General features: G+C 47.1%; 6 protein-coding genes across 6 annotated transcripts; 2 read left to right on the top strand and 4 right to left on the bottom strand.

Annotated features, from left to right (window-relative positions):
- Nucleotides 1-79: 79 nt before the first annotated feature.
- On the top strand, nt 80-3,138 carry EDB93DRAFT_1309371 (nucleolar complex-associated protein-domain-containing protein; the record flags this gene model as incomplete). Its single annotated transcript, XM_041454799.1, has 8 exons — nt 80-121; nt 175-407; nt 456-1,026; nt 1,076-1,355; nt 1,409-1,539; nt 1,600-1,971; nt 2,024-2,312; nt 2,366-3,138. 8 exons carry the CDS (start codon nt 80-82, stop codon nt 2,875-2,877), a joined length of 2,430 nt encoding a protein of 809 aa, XP_041302790.1. The 3' UTR covers nt 2,878-3,138.
- EDB93DRAFT_900044 (uncharacterized protein) lies at nt 2,999-5,055 on the bottom strand. Its single transcript, XM_041457870.1, has 4 exons — nt 4,703-5,055; nt 4,488-4,655; nt 3,502-4,431; nt 2,999-3,449 (listed from the first exon to the last, which is right to left on the bottom strand). Exons 1-4 carry the CDS (start codon nt 4,836-4,838, stop codon nt 3,121-3,123), a joined length of 1,563 nt encoding a protein of 520 aa, XP_041302789.1. The 5' UTR covers nt 4,839-5,055; the 3' UTR covers nt 2,999-3,120.
- A 187-nt stretch (nt 5,056-5,242) lies between these two features.
- On the top strand, nt 5,243-7,296 carry EDB93DRAFT_1176217 (UEV domain-containing protein; the record flags this gene model as incomplete). Its single annotated transcript, XM_041450508.1, has 6 exons — nt 5,243-5,374; nt 5,432-5,670; nt 5,719-5,997; nt 6,048-6,721; nt 6,794-6,896; nt 6,961-7,296. Coding segments are annotated over 6 exons (1,526 nt in total), but the record flags the coding sequence as incomplete, so codon positions are not given.
- Nucleotides 7,247-10,233, bottom strand: EDB93DRAFT_1176210 (Man1-Src1p-C-terminal domain-containing protein). Its single transcript, XM_041450507.1, has 8 exons — nt 9,844-10,233; nt 9,721-9,792; nt 9,523-9,669; nt 9,438-9,473; nt 8,171-9,388; nt 8,021-8,112; nt 7,869-7,972; nt 7,247-7,814 (listed from the first exon to the last, which is right to left on the bottom strand). The coding sequence occupies exons 1-8, from the start codon at nt 10,132-10,134 to the stop codon at nt 7,399-7,401; spliced, it is 2,376 nt and encodes a 791-aa protein (XP_041302787.1). The 5' UTR covers nt 10,135-10,233; the 3' UTR covers nt 7,247-7,398.
- Nucleotides 10,234-11,324: 1,091 nt separating this feature from the next.
- Nucleotides 11,325-13,148, bottom strand: EDB93DRAFT_1176199 (sulfide-quinone oxidoreductase; the record flags this gene model as incomplete). Its single annotated transcript, XM_041450506.1, has 8 exons — nt 11,325-11,412; nt 11,477-11,509; nt 11,577-11,598; nt 11,656-11,759; nt 11,811-12,343; nt 12,389-12,716; nt 12,870-12,985; nt 13,034-13,148. The coding sequence occupies 8 exons, from the start codon at nt 13,146-13,148 to the stop codon at nt 11,359-11,361; spliced, it is 1,305 nt and encodes a 434-aa protein (XP_041302786.1). The 3' UTR covers nt 11,325-11,358.
- Nucleotides 13,149-14,683: 1,535 nt separating this feature from the next.
- Nucleotides 14,684-16,928, bottom strand: EDB93DRAFT_1255152 (uncharacterized protein; the record flags this gene model as incomplete). Its single annotated transcript, XM_041453739.1, has 9 exons — nt 14,684-14,756; nt 14,805-14,986; nt 15,041-15,187; nt 15,237-15,391; nt 15,566-15,929; nt 15,978-16,025; nt 16,079-16,206; nt 16,298-16,736; nt 16,842-16,928. The coding sequence occupies 9 exons, from the start codon at nt 16,926-16,928 to the stop codon at nt 14,684-14,686; spliced, it is 1,623 nt and encodes a 540-aa protein (XP_041302785.1).
- Between the last annotated feature and the right edge of the window lie 561 nt (nt 16,929-17,489).

Below are 17,489 nucleotides of genomic sequence, written 5' to 3'. Positions count from 1 at the left end.
CTTTCTAGGGTAGAGCGTATTTTCGATCAAGCCTGCACTCTGCAGCTGCTTCACTGAAATCTCCAGAAAGCAGAGCTTCATGACATTAAAGGGCAAAAAGCGGGCGGCCCCTGCTGCCCAAGTATGTCCATATGCAAATTTTACTATGTAATTATAACTGATAGTTCTGCACAGGCACCCTCCAAAAAACGAAAGCTTCAGACAAACAGTAAACAAAGGACCGCTGCAACACAATCAAAGAAAGGGAAGGAGCGAGCTGCGGACAGAGGCTATATCGAGGTGCCCGGCAATCACGGCGACGCGGATACCGAAGATAGCGATCTCTCCGAGGAGGATGCTGGTCTCCTCGAGGAGTTTGGAGCTCGTGTTGGATTCTTAAATTCGCTTGATCGCAAAGGCATATCAACGTATGTTCTCTCTCGCACTATGTTTTAATGCCCATAATGTCTTTATAGGAGCAAGAAGGAAACTGAGCGTCTGAAACAATTGAACAAGCCAGCTCGCAAACCACACGTGGACGATGACTTGCCGTCAATCGACTCTCATGATGAAGACGAAGAAGAAGCCTGGAGCTCTGGTATCGACGATGAAGCGGACACAGTTTCCCAATCTTCTGTCAATGACAGCTCACAAGATTTATCCAGTGGAGATGATCTAGATTCCGACGCCGAGATGTCTTATGAGCGTGTTCCTCGGAAGGCTCAAGAATCACGCGATGCAAAGATAGACCGCCACATTCAAGGCTTGCCAATCAAATCAGCAGATGGGCGAATCCATTCAACCGGCAAGAAAATTGCAGCTCCTCCATCGTCAGACGAAGAAGACGATGCCACCGACGAATCTGCGGAAGAACAAGAAATGCCCGTTGAAGTAAATAGACTAGATGATGTCGCGACCGGCGCACGTTTCGGTCGACCCGCAGTCATCGATGTCGTTGGAAACAAATCACGAACAGCCCGGATACAGGGTGCTAAAGAGCAGATTGCCACTATCTGTCAGGAAATAATTGCAGAGCCAGAAAACAGCGTACGTACTTCACCCTCTCCCCAACTGATCCGCTTGACATATCTGACAGTTAGGGCTACTTCGCCGCCTTCACACTTTTTCCTTGGAGAAAATTACCTCTCCTTCCCACCCAGAACCGGTTCAAAACAATATCATCATCCGGAAGCTAGCTACGCTATCACAACTCGCTGTTTTCAAGGACATAATACCGGGCTACCGGATACGAGCATTGACCGAAAAAGAAAAAGCTGAAAAGGTTAGCCAAATGGTGGCCCATACCCGAGAATGGGAGCAGGGCCTTGTGCTAGCGTATCAAAATTACCTCCGCTCGCTTGAAGCTGAACTCAAAGGTAACGCATACGTACGTGTTTTGATTGTGGTTTACTGATGGGCTTCCATACAGCTAAAAGCGAGCTAGCAGAGGTTGCGCTTAGATGTATGTGTACCCTGGCCACTGAGGTCACCCACTTCAATTTTAGAACCAACTTGATAACATGTATTGTGGCGCGCTTGAGCAAGAAGTCGTGGGATGAGGTAAGTGACTAATCAACATATGCGATATCCGCCCTACTTGACATTTGAATGACATATCAGGCTTCTGATCTCTGTATGAACACATTAATCAGTGTCTTCCGCGAGGATCAAACTGGCGCCCCTTCCCTAGAAGTCGTCCAGCTCTTAAACCGCATGATCAAAGAAAGACACTTTAATGTGCACCCTGAAGTACTTACGTGTCTTCTGCATCTTCGCCTCAAGACAGAACTCAATGTCCGCGCATCAGACTCTCGGGTGGACAAAAATATGCAATCGAAGGGCAAGGCGGCGGCTCGGCGAGCTAAAGGCAAACCAACCGAACAACCCCATCTTAGCAAAAAAGCACAAAAAGCCCTGAAAGAACGGAAGGAGATCGAACGAGAGATGCGGGACGCAGAAGCAGAAGTTGACAAAGAGGAACGAGCAAATACAGTGAGTTTCGTAACTTGTCGATATAAAAGCTTGATTGACAGTTCTGGTGTAGCACACGGAGACCCTGAAACTTCTATTCGTTTTGTATTTCCGGATACTTAAACATCCCCGCTCGACACCCCTTCTGCCGGCGGCCTTGCGAGGCATTTCCAAATTTGCTCATCTTATCAATATCGACTTCTTCAAGGATCTGATGCAAGTCCTAAAGGATCTAATTCTCCGCGATGCGCCAGAGGAAGGCCCCAGCGATGACTCAGAATCATTTGGTGCTGACACCACTAGTGACGTTCAACACCGCTTATTGTGTATCGTAACCGCGTTTGAGTTACTGTCAGGACAAGGTTCGTCATTTGTTCCAAACAATTATTCCAACTGTCTCAATGCCGTACTTCAGGTGAAGCGCTCAATATCGACCTTACCGACTTCATCAATCATCTATATGCCATCATCCTACCAGTCAGCATATCGATGCAAGTCGATGCGCCTCCACCGAATGCTTTTGTCTCAAAGTTCGGCAACTCAAAACCTCCATCAATCGCGGACATGCTCTTTCGAGCGCTCAATATCGTATTTTCTCCGCGAAGTTCGGGAAATACGGCAATCCATTGGAGGTCTGCAGCATTTGGCAAACGCCTGCTGATTGCGTCACTCAACTGGCCTCCGAGTTCCGCCCTCCGCGCCCTGGAGTTTGTAGAAAATTTGGTCGCCAAGGATCCGAAACTCGAAGCTCTGTTGTCGACTGAAGATAGGCGAGTTGATGGTATATATCTCCCTGAAGTGCACGACCCTCAGCTGTGTCATCCGTTTGGAACGTCTTTCTGGGAACTGTCCCTTCTGCAACAGCACCATTACGATAGTCGAGTGCGAGATGTCGCACGCAGTTTGTCCAATTATGCAAGATCGTAACAACACGTAGAGTTCCATACATATTATGGTGCGCAGTAAGTCGTACACGGTATCTACACTAGCATGCAAAAGATGATAGAAGATACATGTTTAAAATTAAGCAAAGCAGATTAAGAGCTAATCGTTCGTCCAAATTAACATGGTCCTTGTGAATGGCATCCGCCGCAAGTTTGATACAACAAAAAGTTCAAACCAAAAGCGTGCGGTGATAAATAAATAACGAGTTCGTAATGTTCGTTAAGTTCATGAAGACATTATGTAAGGCGATTCATGAAAAGGAACAGCCCGGGAAGAATCCGTACTAGAAGGGGTGAGTGCATGAGACAGAGACGTTGGAGTGGCATGGATGGTACGAGGTATGCTGTGCCCAGGTGCATAGGTGTAGTTTGGTATGAAGGTACCAGTGGTGGTTGGCAGCGGAGTCGTGTTGTCGGTGTGTCCGGTGTATTTTTGGAACCCGATGAGCTCCACAGACGGCAAATTTTCACACTGCCTTCTGTCGAGATCGTAGTAAATGACTGCTATGACTTGTTCATCAACCACAATTTTCTGTATGATGCATGTTTGCATATCTGTTGCCATGTTGTTAACACGAGGCAGCCAGTCTGAAACACATGAACTCACCAGGGTCTATCCACCGACTACGACTTAGCTGGGAATCGGGCAAGAGTAAGGTGATGTGATCCATTACTTCAGGTCCGGCGGCATCCGCAGTGATTACGGAACAGTAACTGCTTTCCCGAGAGATACACTGGTTTCTGACGAAAACAGCTGTGGAGCACCTAATACTGGAGGTACGCGGAGCATCGCATGTGATTGACCCTTGAAAGCCGTGGAGGGCCGGAGAGTATGGAGCCTCAATAGGAGGGAGACGGAGCTTGACGTGTAGCGCCACAACCGAAACGTTCGAGTCTGCTGGCTGTGTTTGCGAGGGAAGAGCATCCACCGACACCGTGGCAGGCTGCATGCCCTCTGCCCAAAGTGACAATCCCGTTAATATTGGTGGACGGAGTGCACAAGAGAACAATGTTGATGAGTCCTGAGTCCGGGGAGAATTCAAGAGGAGGAGGTCCGGTGACATCTGGTCAGCGATGAGCACGGATTGATTTTGCCGTTCATAGCCACGGTTGAAGTCGAAGTCCGCACGGGTGGCAGTACATGGTACATGTGGGCACGATTGCGATACTGTTGGTCGGACCGATATATCAGAGGAAAGTGAAGATGTCAACGGCGAGAGTCGCCGTGGGTCAGCGCCAGCAGAAGTGGACATTGACCTTACGCGACGGCATCCGTCGTCGGCCGTTTGTATCCGGGTACTCGGATATGGCGGCATTGCGGGTTCGGTCTTAGAACCCATTATGGGGGGACTTGCACGAGGGAATTTAGAGCGGGACGTACGAGACACCGAGCGACCGGGACGGTCTGATGCTGGGGAGTGGTCATCGAGGAACATCGATGCCAACAGATGGGAGTCAGGTGACTCCTCTGCTTTGACTGACGTTGGGAGACCGGTATCCAGGAGTAATTCCTCCCCACCAGCGACCAAGTGGTATTCTAGGATAGCAAATGGTTAAGAAGGAATTAATGGGTGCTCGATGAAGTTCTCTGACCTAGTTCGCCTTTCCACATATTGCGAAGTACTTGTATGTGGCTTGCAACTTGCTTTTTGGAACGGTCTATTCCAGCGCGCTGCAAGTACTCGACCAAGAATTGATTTCTCCAACGACTTCTTCCGCGAGAGTAGGTTGCCCAAGGTGATTCCCAGTACTCTCGAAGACCTGTGTGAGGTGAGACAGTGAGGAAGAGATGATGATGGGGCCCCGACCTTGAACGAATATTCTCTCTATCTCTTCTGGCCAGACCTCACTGGAGCCATCTTTGAGTAATTTACGGTGTTTTCTCTGGGGAGTGAGGGTGGTTCCATCGCGTTCACGAGAGACAGATAGTCTTGAAGTGCGCATGTTAGCACTGGTAGTGTTTAGACAGTGCCCCTGGGGGGTCGTAAGTTGAGTGATAAGAGGAGTTGAAGGGACCCTTATATATCTGAGACCCGGGTTTTCTGAATCTCAAATGAGAACGAAATCAGCATAGCGTTGATAGATTTTGACGAGTCCAATGCTAAAGATCCGGAAGTGGCATGAGGGAACCGCTAATTCGGATAACTATCTTATTGAAATGACCCTTTTAGATAACGGATCGAGGAACTAGTGGTGAGAAAATAGACCCGTTTTCGAAGGTCATTCATACTTACAAATTAAGGTTCTTTTTATTACGAAAATAGAAATTCATGACGGTCGAGACCAAGCTTAAAGCGGAGAATGAATTATATAGCGGGAATCTCACAACACAGCCACCAATACTGAAAGAATGAGTACTACAACCCAGAGATGGCTACAGCAGAACGTCAGCTCATATACTCAGAAGGATCGAGTCCTTCTCGACTTTGATACCGTCCTCGCCCGTTTTACAACTCTACATCCAAAGTCAGATGTGTACAGTTCAGTGACTATTAGATTGCATATTCAAACCCACAAGTTGATCTTCTGAATTCTAGCTTATGATGATGGTCGCACCCAGCTTCTACTTTGTCTACATGGCGTCTTACCAATATCCTTTCGCGGCGCTTCATATAATATCCCCATCGCTGTATGGATCACCAAAGAGTATCCCCGCCAGCCCCCAATAGTATACGTTGTTCCGACTCAGGACATGCTCGTTAGACCGAGTAAACACGTTGATGTGAGTGGCCGATGTAATGTTGAATATATCCAACACTGGGAAAAAAAGAGCGAGGTAAGTCTACTATATCTTCCGATCAGAACAAATTCATCCCCGAGCAAGGCATGTAATCTATCAGCTTTACTGGAAGCATTGCAGCAAGAGTTCTCCCGTGGTCCGCCAGTCTACGCCAAACCAAAAACAATCTCAGTTTCAATCACATCGCCGTCGCCGTCGCCTTTACGGGAATCTAATGTCGCATCACCTCCATCACCTGTCCACGTTGCCATAGGCAATGATCGACCAGCGCTTCCACCAAAGCCCACTTCATCAGCACATTCTCTATTGTCGCCGAAGCCTGCGATAGCAGCTCCGATTGCTTCTCCTCAATATTCTTCTACTGTAAGAACCCTGTTATACATTAATGTCATGAATGAAATGGATGTTCATAGGCGAATTTACTCAATCGGCCACCACCGGCTCTACCCTCTACTCATTCACCTCAAATCACAGGCCCTCCCACTTACAGCCGCCCTTCCAACTATCAGCACACGTTGAGAAACCACACATCACGAAGCCCCGCTCTGCCACCGGATCATGACAGCCGCTGGTCCGTACCACTCGCTGGCCCAGCCATATCCGGTCAATTCAATCAATCACGCGCCCCGAACACGCCATCACCTCCGGTCCCATCACAGCATTCACAGGGGCCACCCAACATGTGGCACAGGCCGACTGCGAACCTTCTGGACGATGAAACTGCCGATTCGTCACATCCTGTGCCGCAGCTTCCCACAGCAGCACCGCCACGCCCACCAAACCCAGAGTTGCTCCGCTTGCACGCCCAAGTACATGACAAGATCGCCTTGGAGCTTGCTTCTCTCTCTCAGGTGATGCTTCTGGATGCTGAACGTCTGCGAGCGCAGCAAACCGACCTTCTTGCCGGAGAACCCGCAGTCCGGGATGAGATGGCGCGGTTAGAAGCCGTTCGAGACGTTTGTAATAATGTTTCTAGCAGACTGCGCAATACTGTTGATAAAGGGGAGCGCAACATTGCTGAATTGCGAAGGAAGGGAGATCCAGAAGTCGATGAGTTGATCTGCTCCACGAGCATCGTACATAACCAGTATGGAATACTTTTTTGTTCGTCGATATCACGGGGAACTACTGACTGGTGTGAATTCGACTTTCTAAACAGGCTCATTAACTTGGTAGCTGAAGATAATGCCATAGAAGATACCATCTATCATCTCCATAGGGCTTTGAACACCGGGCGCATTGATCTAGAACGTTTTTTGAGGGTGAGTCATTCAAGGTTTGATATCACCTAGTCACTTGTAACTGATGGCGATTCTTCTATCTCAGAGTACGCGTGTACTTGCAGAAGAACAGTTCACAAAGAGGGCACTGATGGAAAAGATCCAGCAAGGCCTTCCAACGGCAACCTCTATAGTCTACAGCTAATTGGAGCATTATTTAATCAGGGTCCTAGAAGTTGATAAGGATTGCTCGATAATGTACTTGCCTTATTCGCATTGTTCGAGACCTTTTTTTGAATTGAACTTCTGATCTGAGGTCAGGGTTCACGTTGCCATGTGCCTGACGAGGTGGCATGGGCGCAGCGCCTTTGCAGAAGATCTGACACCGGTACTTGATTCGAACAAAAACTCCGATTGGTTGGACGACAGTATGGCTAAAAAGCACACTAGTATTTTGTGAACAAGATTGAGGGGATAAAAACCTATCATAAAAAACACAGAAACATAAGAAGCAAACAACAATAAATCGATCGACCCATCGCAACTAGAACTGGGGTGTTTCACAGGCTACTTCATCCTTATGCGTCTCAAATTGAACCTTCCGAATTTCTGGTCCACCGGTAGATCCTACCCATCGCCAGACACGTAGTTCATCCCCTCCTTTGACTTCTTCAAGGTTCGCCCTCACATTTGCATTCCCTTCGACCACACGCTCCACTTGATCCCATACTCTTCTTCGGACTGATATTGAATGTTCATCCTGTAAGATGAGATCACGAAGCTGCAGAGAAGACAAATATGGGTGCGGTGCCGTCACTGGATCCGTATGGTGCGCAAGTTCTTGATTACGCAAGGTATCAAGTGCGATTTGCACTAATTCTGCCACACGTCTTCCCTCCATTTGACGGAGCGCCCGGGACCGCTTTATGAAATACAATGCGCACATGCACGCTATACAAGCTGAACAAATTATCATGAACCTTCGGAACATCAAATGAGATTCGTAAGCCTTACCATACACAGACGCTCGCCATTCTGCCCAAAGTTCACGAGACTTGACAGTAAGTTGACAGCTCCAAGACAAGTGTGGCGTCTTGTGAGCCAAATAACGATGACCTCTATTCTCATTTAGTTCCTTAATGTGGTTACGCAATGAATCGACTCACATGTTGTCCTCCCCAAAAATTACGGAACCCCATTGGACTAGCTGTTGTATGGCTTCATTGAACGTGTCATCAAAATTGGCGAGAAGATGCGGCTACCGGTCCAAGAATGAGGTTCATAATGCATATGAGGAAATGGTTTGAGAAACTCACAGCTGTCTTGTGCTTCATTGTATTCCTTAGAATCTCAATTTCTAGACCCCATTTCATGGCCTCGCCCCCTTCACTATCATTGACAATCTCCCGACTTTGTTTTTCCCCGATGCAAACGCGTCTCCCTCTTTCCTGTCCGAGAAGGGCTTCTATCGCTTTACCCAAGGCGCCTATATTCCGTTTCCGTTTCGGATCTTCGTTGCAACGTGGGGGAAACGCAACAGATCCCAAACTCGGTAAGCCATTGGTAACGTCACCAATCAAGCTCCATATGCTTTCCACAAGAGGAGTTGCGGTGCCGAAAGGTGATAAAATGCCGAGAAGAGGGTGAGGACGCGATACATAACCAGGGTTACAGACCACTGAGTGTTGCGTGCAAGTCGCGAATTCTGGACAGGGAGCACATGCTGAAGGATGCAAGGCTGGAATGAATGGTAGAGGGGGACATGTAATTCCATCCTCGAATAACCCAATATCCGATATGACCGATGGCAAATATATAACAGTTTTATTGTCTTTGTTACGAGCCTGGACTGCCTCCCGCTGCGCTTCGAGGTCCCGTAGTGCTTGATTGGTGTTGCTGCCAGTATCGCAGTAACCAATGGCAGATGATTCATCTTTGTACTGCTTCACAAAGTAGGATCCGGCGACTATCACAATTAGGTAGAGGAGTGTCATAAAACGAGACCTAGAACGTTGCAGGGGAGGGGCTGGACGCCGGCGAACCAATTGGTTACCACCAGCAATACGATTGGATACGGCAACCCCTAGCGAATCAGGGTCCCCAAAACTGTCGCTCTGGCTTTCATCAGCAGTCTGGCCATCAACTACGTCTGTGCCATCATCAAAATCTAGGCCACGGGCATCGACCTTGGTTGTCAATTGAGAAGACGGTCTAGACCGGTGTTCAACGGGACTGAACCGGACCGTTTCTGATGGAGTTGAGATTTGGGGGACTCGTAAAAATGTCGGAGGAAGTTCTGGTTCAAACTTTGATTGCGGAGGAGAGCGCTGTAGATCCACCGGAAAAAGAGGCGCTTTCGGAGGAGACAAGAAAGGAGATGCTTGAGGAGGTGCTGACATCGAGTGACGTGACTTCTTGACAGAACCACTTTTCCGAGTACTTTGAGGACGCACAGGAGACGGCCGCACAGGCGAAGATGATTCAGCGCCCGACTGGAAAATGTTATTATCCTCCCATCCGCTGTCATCTGCAAGCTTGAGACACAGTTAGACAAATATAGAACAATAACACTCCTTCAATTACCGATATTCTGCGCGCTTGCGAGCCTGCAGCTTGTGACTACATGAATGGTTAGTGCGCCTTACGGTCGAACATAACGCTCACTCACACTCTTCTTGTTCCTGCCTACCTTGCGCAAGGGCGGGTCTTCTTCAGGTTCACTTTCCTCGATGACTGCGGGCTGCATGGCGGTGCGAACAATGGTTTTAGGTGCGCCACCAAGGCTGGGTTGTGCAGACGAACGACGGCGCTTCGGCTGAAAAACGCAAGATTAGACTGGGCATAGCATAGGAAATGACGTCAATACTGGATCTGGTCGAGGCGGTGGTTCGTCGTCATCTGACGGTGCACGAGAAAATCTCCTGGAAGATCGCCTTGGCTGATTTTTATTAACAGGAGAAGAGACACAGCAGTTATACTAAGAAAGCACCTTAGTGGCACCACTGAGAGGTTTTCCTGTCATGCCATCTGTTATTCCATCATCGCTAGCAGCACTGTTTTCCTTCTTCAGTCTGTCCTTCTTGAATTTCGCCGCCTTCGGCTTGACTTCATCAAGAAAAAGCTGCACCAATTTTGGTTTGGTGTAAGGAGTCGGAAATCTAATGTTGTGATATCCAAGAACACCAAGAAGTTGAGCTACTGTAAGGGTAGCAGGATCAAATTCAGGGTTAAGATATTCGCCCAGGCCGATGACCTGAGCTGCAGTCATAGCCCTCGACATCGTGGAGCGTGTTGAAGCCGTTGTGGTGACAAGTCACGCTTAGCGCACCGCACCGTGACGTACACGGTCACATGCTCAGTCACGCTGATGTCTCAAGTTCGCGTCGAATTGCTGCTGATTAGGGGTACGGGAGAAAACCCGGTTTTTATTAACCGTGTTCATAACAGCCTGGTGATAATAAGAGTGCCACTTGGGGTTAATAAAGTGCTAGTAAGTCAAGTGACCCCTCCGAGGTTCCGGTCTTCAAGCTTCAAGCTTCATACGTTGATCGAAGTCCTGGCACTGTGCAAATCGTGCAAAGACAACAAATAAAAAGTATCGCGATGATATGTCACTTTCACTCGCTCATCACTGCTGCAACGGACGAATGTCATAAAATTGCCTTGAACTGTTTATGTTCACTCTAAATTTGCGGGCATCAATGATAATGTTTCTAGAATTAAATTTCTCACAAGACAAAAGATCATATTGAGCGAGATCTAGAGCAGAATATTGGTATTCTCCTGCAGTTTCCACCGTACAATGGTGGACTCACTGATGAACTCGGAGGTGGTCACATCCGTGCCAACTCAAGATTCAGCCTTCGAGGTCGAGGCCGAAGTGGATTTCCATGCACCAATTATGACGAGGATCTTATCAGATAAGTGCAAGAGTGTAGCTGACCGGGCTTTAAAGAATGGTGGCCGTAACAATGAGGGCGCTAGTGACTTGGAGGATGCGGACCCCGAGTGGCCCAGGCTCAGTGGGCCAACTGGTAGAGCAAATTTTGGGTCATATGATTGTTAACAACTTGTTAATAACTTGGTTGTTCCCTGTGAGCGACACGCATGTTATTGTTATTAACTGCTGGGAGAGTTTTCGGCCGCACCCTACTGCTAGTCATAAAGCTAGAACTCATCCACGGAGTTCGTTTAAAGACCGAGGTAGATGGTAGCACATGTATACCTATTTAGGATTCAATGGCCCATACATATACCTGTGCCTCCGCCCGAGAATATTTGAATATTCACATAATTATCAAAGGTGGATTCAGGGATCTCGAACGGGGTGCTACTAGGAGTATCTCAAGGCGATGCTCACGATGCGGCCGAAATTTATCGACGTTTTTCTACGAATAGAAGTTACAGAACGGCGTTGCCGGGCGACTACAAAGGGGGCATGTATAATCGATTTACTTATGAAACTGGAGGTATGATTATTTTCAATAACTCCTTAATGTCAACATCATGCAAACTTGGGACGGAATGGTCCCGAAGGTCCGAACCATTTTCCGTCAACCTGTGGCGTACGGCGCAGCATAAGACACCCGAGAGTCCCGCGCAGACTGTTTCAAAAGACTCACCATACGGCTCCAGTAAGCCCAAGGAAAAAGATCCTAAGAATGGCAAAGACAATAAGGCGTGTCCCGTTTTCGGAGCTGCAACTCCAATTGTACTCCATACCTTTTTGAAGTGATAGAATAATCTGAGAAATTTGACAGGTTGAATGCAACGATGCAAGTGGGAATCACAAAGAACAAACCTTCTCCGCTTCACCTGATCGCCTAGGTATTTGGAAAAGCTTTCTTTGGGCACAAATCCATACTTGAACTCCGTTAGCATCAATTCCCCATATCCCGTCAAAAGCTAAAATTGGAATGTAGTCAAGTGAACAATGTTGTAGGAAGGTAGACGGACCGGGCAACTGGTATAGCCATCATACTTGGCACCGCTCAATTTGCCGGTGTCCATAACTGAAAATAAGTTTTCCGTTAAAATAGGGGCCTGGGACGTAATGGCAGCAATCGTCTTGCTAGTGGGCAGGGAGGAGCAGTCACCCAAGGCAAATATGTTTCCAAACTCCGGTTTGACATGTCTGAGAGTTTCCTGGTCGACTTCTACCCAGCCAGCCGGGTCAGCGATGGGCGATTCTTTAATAAAGTCTAGCGGTCCCATCGGCGGCGTGACATGCATGAGGGTGAAATCACGATCCACGGTCGAGCCATCCTGCTTTTTGAAAGTTGCTTTCCTGTTTGCCGCATCGATGGAGATTAAGTTATGTTGGAACTCTGCTCCGATACCCCGCTCAATGCGCAGGGCGTTCAGGGCATCCGAATACTTCTTGACGCTAAACATGGATGGCATGCCGTTCATGAAGTCGATCTTGATATTATTTCCTCGACCAGATTTCTGGTATCTATCATAGGCCATCCACATGATTTTCTGCGGGGCTAGAAGACGGTAAGCAGCACCATACAAAGAGACATCTGACTTACCTCCTGGACATTTAATGATGCCTGCAGGCTGGGTAAAGATAGCATTTCCGGACTTGAGAGCATCTATGTCGCGCCAAGCTTTGTCGCAGGTATTATAGGAGTATATTGACGAGACTCCAGAGGAAGGATCAGCGAGAGCCTGTGGCAAGCCAGCGATGCCGTCCCAGTTTATCTTCAAACCAGCTGCCACTACAAGGGAATCATATGAAATTGTCCGACCTGACGTTGTCGTGACTGATGAGGATTCCGGATAGAACGACTTGACATTCTCTGCTATGTGTGTGATATGCGGCGGCAATAAGGACGGGAGAGGTCGTCTGAAATCTGTCTTGGATGCAAGACCAGCACCGACCAAAGTCCTGAAGAATACGTCAGGTTTCGTATCAGAGTCAATGAATAGGAAACGTTACCAGCCAGGCTTGAAATGGAAAACCATCAAAAAGTAGCTCAGACGAGTAGGTTACCGATTCTAGGTGCTTACTTGATAGTAGTGATAGTCTGCTGCGTCAAGGACCACCACATCCCCTGCATTCAAAGGCTTCCCGGCAGCCTTGAAGCGGTCATATATCTGGTTGGCAATGGTCAACCCGCCAGAACCTGGAGATTCATCAACGTTAATTCAAAGAACGCCATCGACTGATGCACCTCCTCCGACAACAACCACTCGAAACTTTTCCTTGGTGCTTGTACTGGCAAACCTAGCTAGAGAAAGAGTTTGTCGAGCACGCGGACCTGTTACACGTGGAAACGCAGGCAACATGTTTAATACGATGGTAGTGAAACAAAGAGGTGCAAGTAATGAATACTCTGATTCTGATTCTTGGCCACCTATTAAGCCAGCTTCCAGACCTCCCACATTCGTGAGAGGTCTTTTAATGTAAGGATTCTTACATGTCTGATAGTAGTCTTGTCTGCTCGTACCCTCAGCAAATTCAAAGACAGCTACAACTTCTTACACACTCCTCGGAATCAGGTGTTTGATTTTCACCTAATTTGTTGGTAGTCATTTCGCACGTGGGGGAGCCGGTAACCCAGGGTCTGTCCATTTGACTATGTGGCACGCGCTCCGGGCGGTCTTGGCATGACGAGCCATCTCCGTTCTAAGCGAAGATTTCTTTCGTTACCTAGCGCAGACTTATATTAATGAACTGAGAGAATCCTCAAGGAATTTCATTATAAAGTGGATAATCACCAAGTCATCAGTACAATTTTGCTATCAGTCATCCCATGAGGAAAGCGGACTTACAAATCGATCGGCGTACATGTTTGCAAACTGCCGTCCGAGTCATGGATTAGTGCGACTCAAAATCAAGATAGAACCTCGGGCGCCACATTGGAACCAGCTGCACATATTGACGGTGTCCACAGTTTAGAAGGTATCATGAAAAGCCATTATCTTGCAGACACTGCGCTGAGCGAATAAGAACCGATTACTACTCCGTTCAGATTTGCTTCAAATGTGTGATTTGTGGCTACTCCATACCTGTTCTCTCGTGGAAGTGACGATTTATACCATGTTTGAGCGAGAATCGATGAGTCGAATCTTTGAATGAATTGAATTTGCTCTGGATGAGTAGTCAATCATTGGGTACTCCGTGCGAAATACTGATCGGTTATCATAATGGGGAGAGGCAACTCCCTGCCAATTTCAAACTCAGCCCGTGCTCTCGCTAAAGGGGTATGTGACTGAAATGGTGGTCAATATAACTGTCGACCGCTGGACATCAAGCACAACATTATGAAAACTACATTGTATGGAGACTTTGCTGCGAAATATAAAACTGATTGTATTCTCCATGCAAAAAATGAAAAACATGTGAATTGTAAGGCTATAGTGTTTGGCAAAAGCTCATGCAACCAACTTTTTCAAAATTCATCAGCAAACTAAAATGGCCTGTACAGAGCTGTACAGTATCCCAGCTCCCTAGCTTTGTCCCTACTACCTAGCTTGCTACAGGGGCAGACTTTTCTGTCAATCTCTGTACAGGTGCCCACAGACATGCCCAGTGAGCACCAAATAACTCTCAAATAGTCCTGGTTTCCTCTGTCCATGTCTGTACAGACCCTCACAGATCCCTCAAGGAACAGAAATTGTGCAGACAATGCTTCCTGTACACCTTACTTGAGCTTATTCACTCTGTACAATAAATAGCTGCGGATAATATATATTGATTTTGGGATGTGAAAACATGAAAGCACATAATACGAGTAGCGGATGCAACAGATCAAGAGAAACAGTATGGAGTACAACTAAGAGTAGCAGAGAACTGCAATTCAGGTGTGGAATACAGAGAGTTAGTCCAGGACGACCTGGAGATCATTGTGTTTCGCCTCTGCTGCACCACTGTTGAGCTTGATATTTTCAGCCCTGTATGAATGAAATCAGTTTAAAGTTTCTGGCACAAAAATAACTCACCATCCAGCTTCAGCCCATTCTCGAAGTTGTGTTAACAATCTAGGGCCATGATATTTGTCCTTGAGGGTATCTTTGATGATTTGGATCATTTTGTGGTAGATGGGAGAGTATTCCTTCAAGGAAAAATTGGAATAACATTTACCATTCCCGTTCTTCTCAAGACCATCAAAAACACAGTGGAACTGTAGAGAAAAAAATTAACATATGGGCATGACATTGGGGAGAGAACAAATTACCACTGTGGCAACTAAGGCCAAACACAATATGGGTAATTGCATGTGGAACTTCTCTGGCTGCCTCCATGCAATCTGGTAAGGCCCTGTGTAAAGAAAGGCTATGCAGGTGTCACAGAGGGCAGGATGGGCCAAATTCCTCATTTTCCCCTGTCAATTTTGCTGTGAGTAAGGTTGTGATTAGTACAAGATCACTTACATTTTGGTCTTTTCCGAAGCGTAAAAATGAACCACCCTTGAGTAAATCTTTAGGGGCCCTTTTGACCCAGGTCGCACATTGTTGAGGAGGAATGGAAGGCAGAGGCAAAAGTGAGTATGATAATGGTGTGATGCTTATTGCAGTTTTCTTCAGATCTGATCACCAAGTCGACAGGTCATCATACAACTTCAGTACAAACATGTCAGAGAGGCATCAGCATAAATGTAAATAATACATGTACCAACCCTGTCATATTGTATTGCTGCTCTGGCCAAACCCCTGCACCAAGGCATGAAATGGATTAGTTTGGCAAAAAAAAGAGCACATACCAGCCTTGAATTGTCTACCACTCTTGTCCCATGCAACCAAAACCAAAACTAGAACCTCAGAGATGGTTCCTGGCATCCCCTTGACTAATGGTGGGAAAGGGTTTTCTAGGGCATGCTGAGCGCGACACTCTCCTTTAGCCTCCTCGAGGAAACTTTTCCAGCGTGGCCCGTACCAAGCCAGTTGGTCAGGCCTTGGCCCACTTTCAGATCCCTTTGATCTCTTGGATCTCGACTGACTCCCAGCATTGACCAACTCTGCCACTTGATTCAGCAGCTGGAGCGATTCAGGGTTGGGAAGGCGGGGCTGACCATTTTTATCATGATGGCGCTTCAATACGTCATCAGGGAGGTTCGAGGTAGTAGTCTACAAAAAAAAACATGAGCTTGATCTAAAACAGATTTGCACCCTCACCTGAGGGCCTGCTTGTTCCCTCTGCACTCTTTGCAAGGTGTCCAGAGACTTAGAAGGTGAGAAACTGTAAGCGTGATCTAAATGAGTAATGAAAATCATACCTGGTTGGTATTGTTGAGATGCATCCGGGAAGTATCATCATCTTCATTGCGTGAGTATTGGAATTCAAAATCTGGTGTGAGAGGGCGAGCAATTTGAGTCTGAGTGGGTAGTTCTTCAGCCGAAAATCCTATAGATGTAAGACTCAGTCAGTGAAGGTACTTTAGACAAGAAATTCTTACCTGGATGTTCTTTGTGCCATCGATGGGCCTCCCCCTAACCAAATTGTGATTTGTTATTATCTCCTTCGTCTCCATCTTCTGTGTCATCAATGCCATCTATGTTGCTACTGCTGGATTTGCTGTCCTCCAGGTCAGATCCTACCAGTCCTGCACAAAGTGCTTGGCTAACGGCATCCTCCTTGCATAGGGCTGGGTCCAGGTTGTGCTCTGACAAGATAGCAGCAAGTGGACACTGGGAACTGTTAGCATAATCAATGAAAGTGTTCTTATTGCATTTTTCGGTAACATTCATTCCCATAGTAGCGAGATATGAGTTGTTAGAGGCTTGAGGACTGGGCTCCACACCAGGAGGGATGATAGGTGTGGTGGTCAAAGCTGCAAATCCGAACCTCCCACCACTTTTCTGCAATGAAAAAGTGGGAACTGGAGTACTGACATCGAGGTTCATGGACTCAGGATTGTATGGTGGAGGCTGCACCTAAATGCACAATCAGCACTATCCAGTCCTAAGAAGAAAAGGTCCAAGCACAAAGCTTCTGATGCTTCCAAGGCTACTTCACCGAAGAGGCATTGTGCTACAAACCTCTCTGAAGTTCCCAGCATGCCGCTCATGTCTCTTGGCCTCACTGAAGTTGGTGCTACAGACACTGCTCCTCAATGTTCTGGCCATCCTAATGCAGGGACAGGGGGCAGGAACACCCAGCTGGAGAAGATCGGGGTAGTTTTAGAGTCTCAGTTCAGGAATTGGAAACCTAAGGGCACTACATCTCTTAGCACTCAATCCCATGAATCCTCAGGCTCCAGAACCACCTTGTAAAGGCCAGAAGAGTCGTCCAAAGGTACAGCACAACTATTGTTATGGCTACTGTATGAGAAGGCATGGAGCAATACAGAAAGCACCAAGACAAAAAGAAAAAGTTGATCAGACTCACCATTATATACACATCTCGGTAGAAGGATCTGAGCAGCCTTGATAAAAATTATATCAAAGACCACGCCTGCGTTAGTGAGATGATGTTTGCACCTTTGAGTCAATGTGCAGTTGTATTTGCTATGCGGTTTAGTACCACTGGTGTTCAGACGTCATACAAATATTCCAGTCAACATATTATGTAAGCAAATGATAGCATCAGACACAAGGCAAACAACATGTCGGTAGAGTATGGGTAACAAATAGTAATGAGAAATTTTGGGAAATACATATAAACTGGGACATTGCTAGTCAATGTAA

This window comes from Suillus bovinus (genome assembly GCF_016758785.1).
Source record: "Suillus bovinus strain UH-Sbo-P2 chromosome Unknown EDB93scaffold_87, whole genome shotgun sequence".
Taxonomy (NCBI): Eukaryota; Fungi; Basidiomycota; class Agaricomycetes; order Boletales; family Suillaceae; genus Suillus; species Suillus bovinus.
This window is presented reverse-complemented; position numbering and strand designations above follow the sequence as displayed.

Excerpts from the sequence above, each read along its gene's own strand:
- EDB93DRAFT_900044 (XM_041457870.1), bottom strand. The coding sequence starts at position 4,838 with ATGCGCACTTCAAGACTATCTGTCTCTCGTGAACGCGATGGAACCACC. Across the intron at positions 4,432-4,487 it reads TATGTGGAAAGGCGAACTAG|AATACCACTTGGTCGCTGGT; the intron begins GTCAGAGAACTT and ends TTGCTATCCTAG. Across the intron at positions 3,450-3,501 it reads TAGTCGGTGGATAGACCCTG|ATATGCAAACATGCATCATA; the intron begins GTGAGTTCATGT and ends ACATGGCAACAG.
- EDB93DRAFT_1176210 (XM_041450507.1), bottom strand. The coding sequence starts at position 10,134 with ATGTCGAGGGCTATGACTGCAGCTCAGGTCATCGGCCTGGGCGAATAT. Across the intron at positions 9,793-9,843 it reads CTCTCAGTGGTGCCACTAAG|CCAAGGCGATCTTCCAGGAG; the intron begins GTGCTTTCTTAG and ends AATAAAAATCAG. Across the intron at positions 8,113-8,170 it reads CAATGAAGCACAAGACAGCT|CCGCATCTTCTCGCCAATTT; the intron begins GTGAGTTTCTCA and ends TTGGACCGGTAG.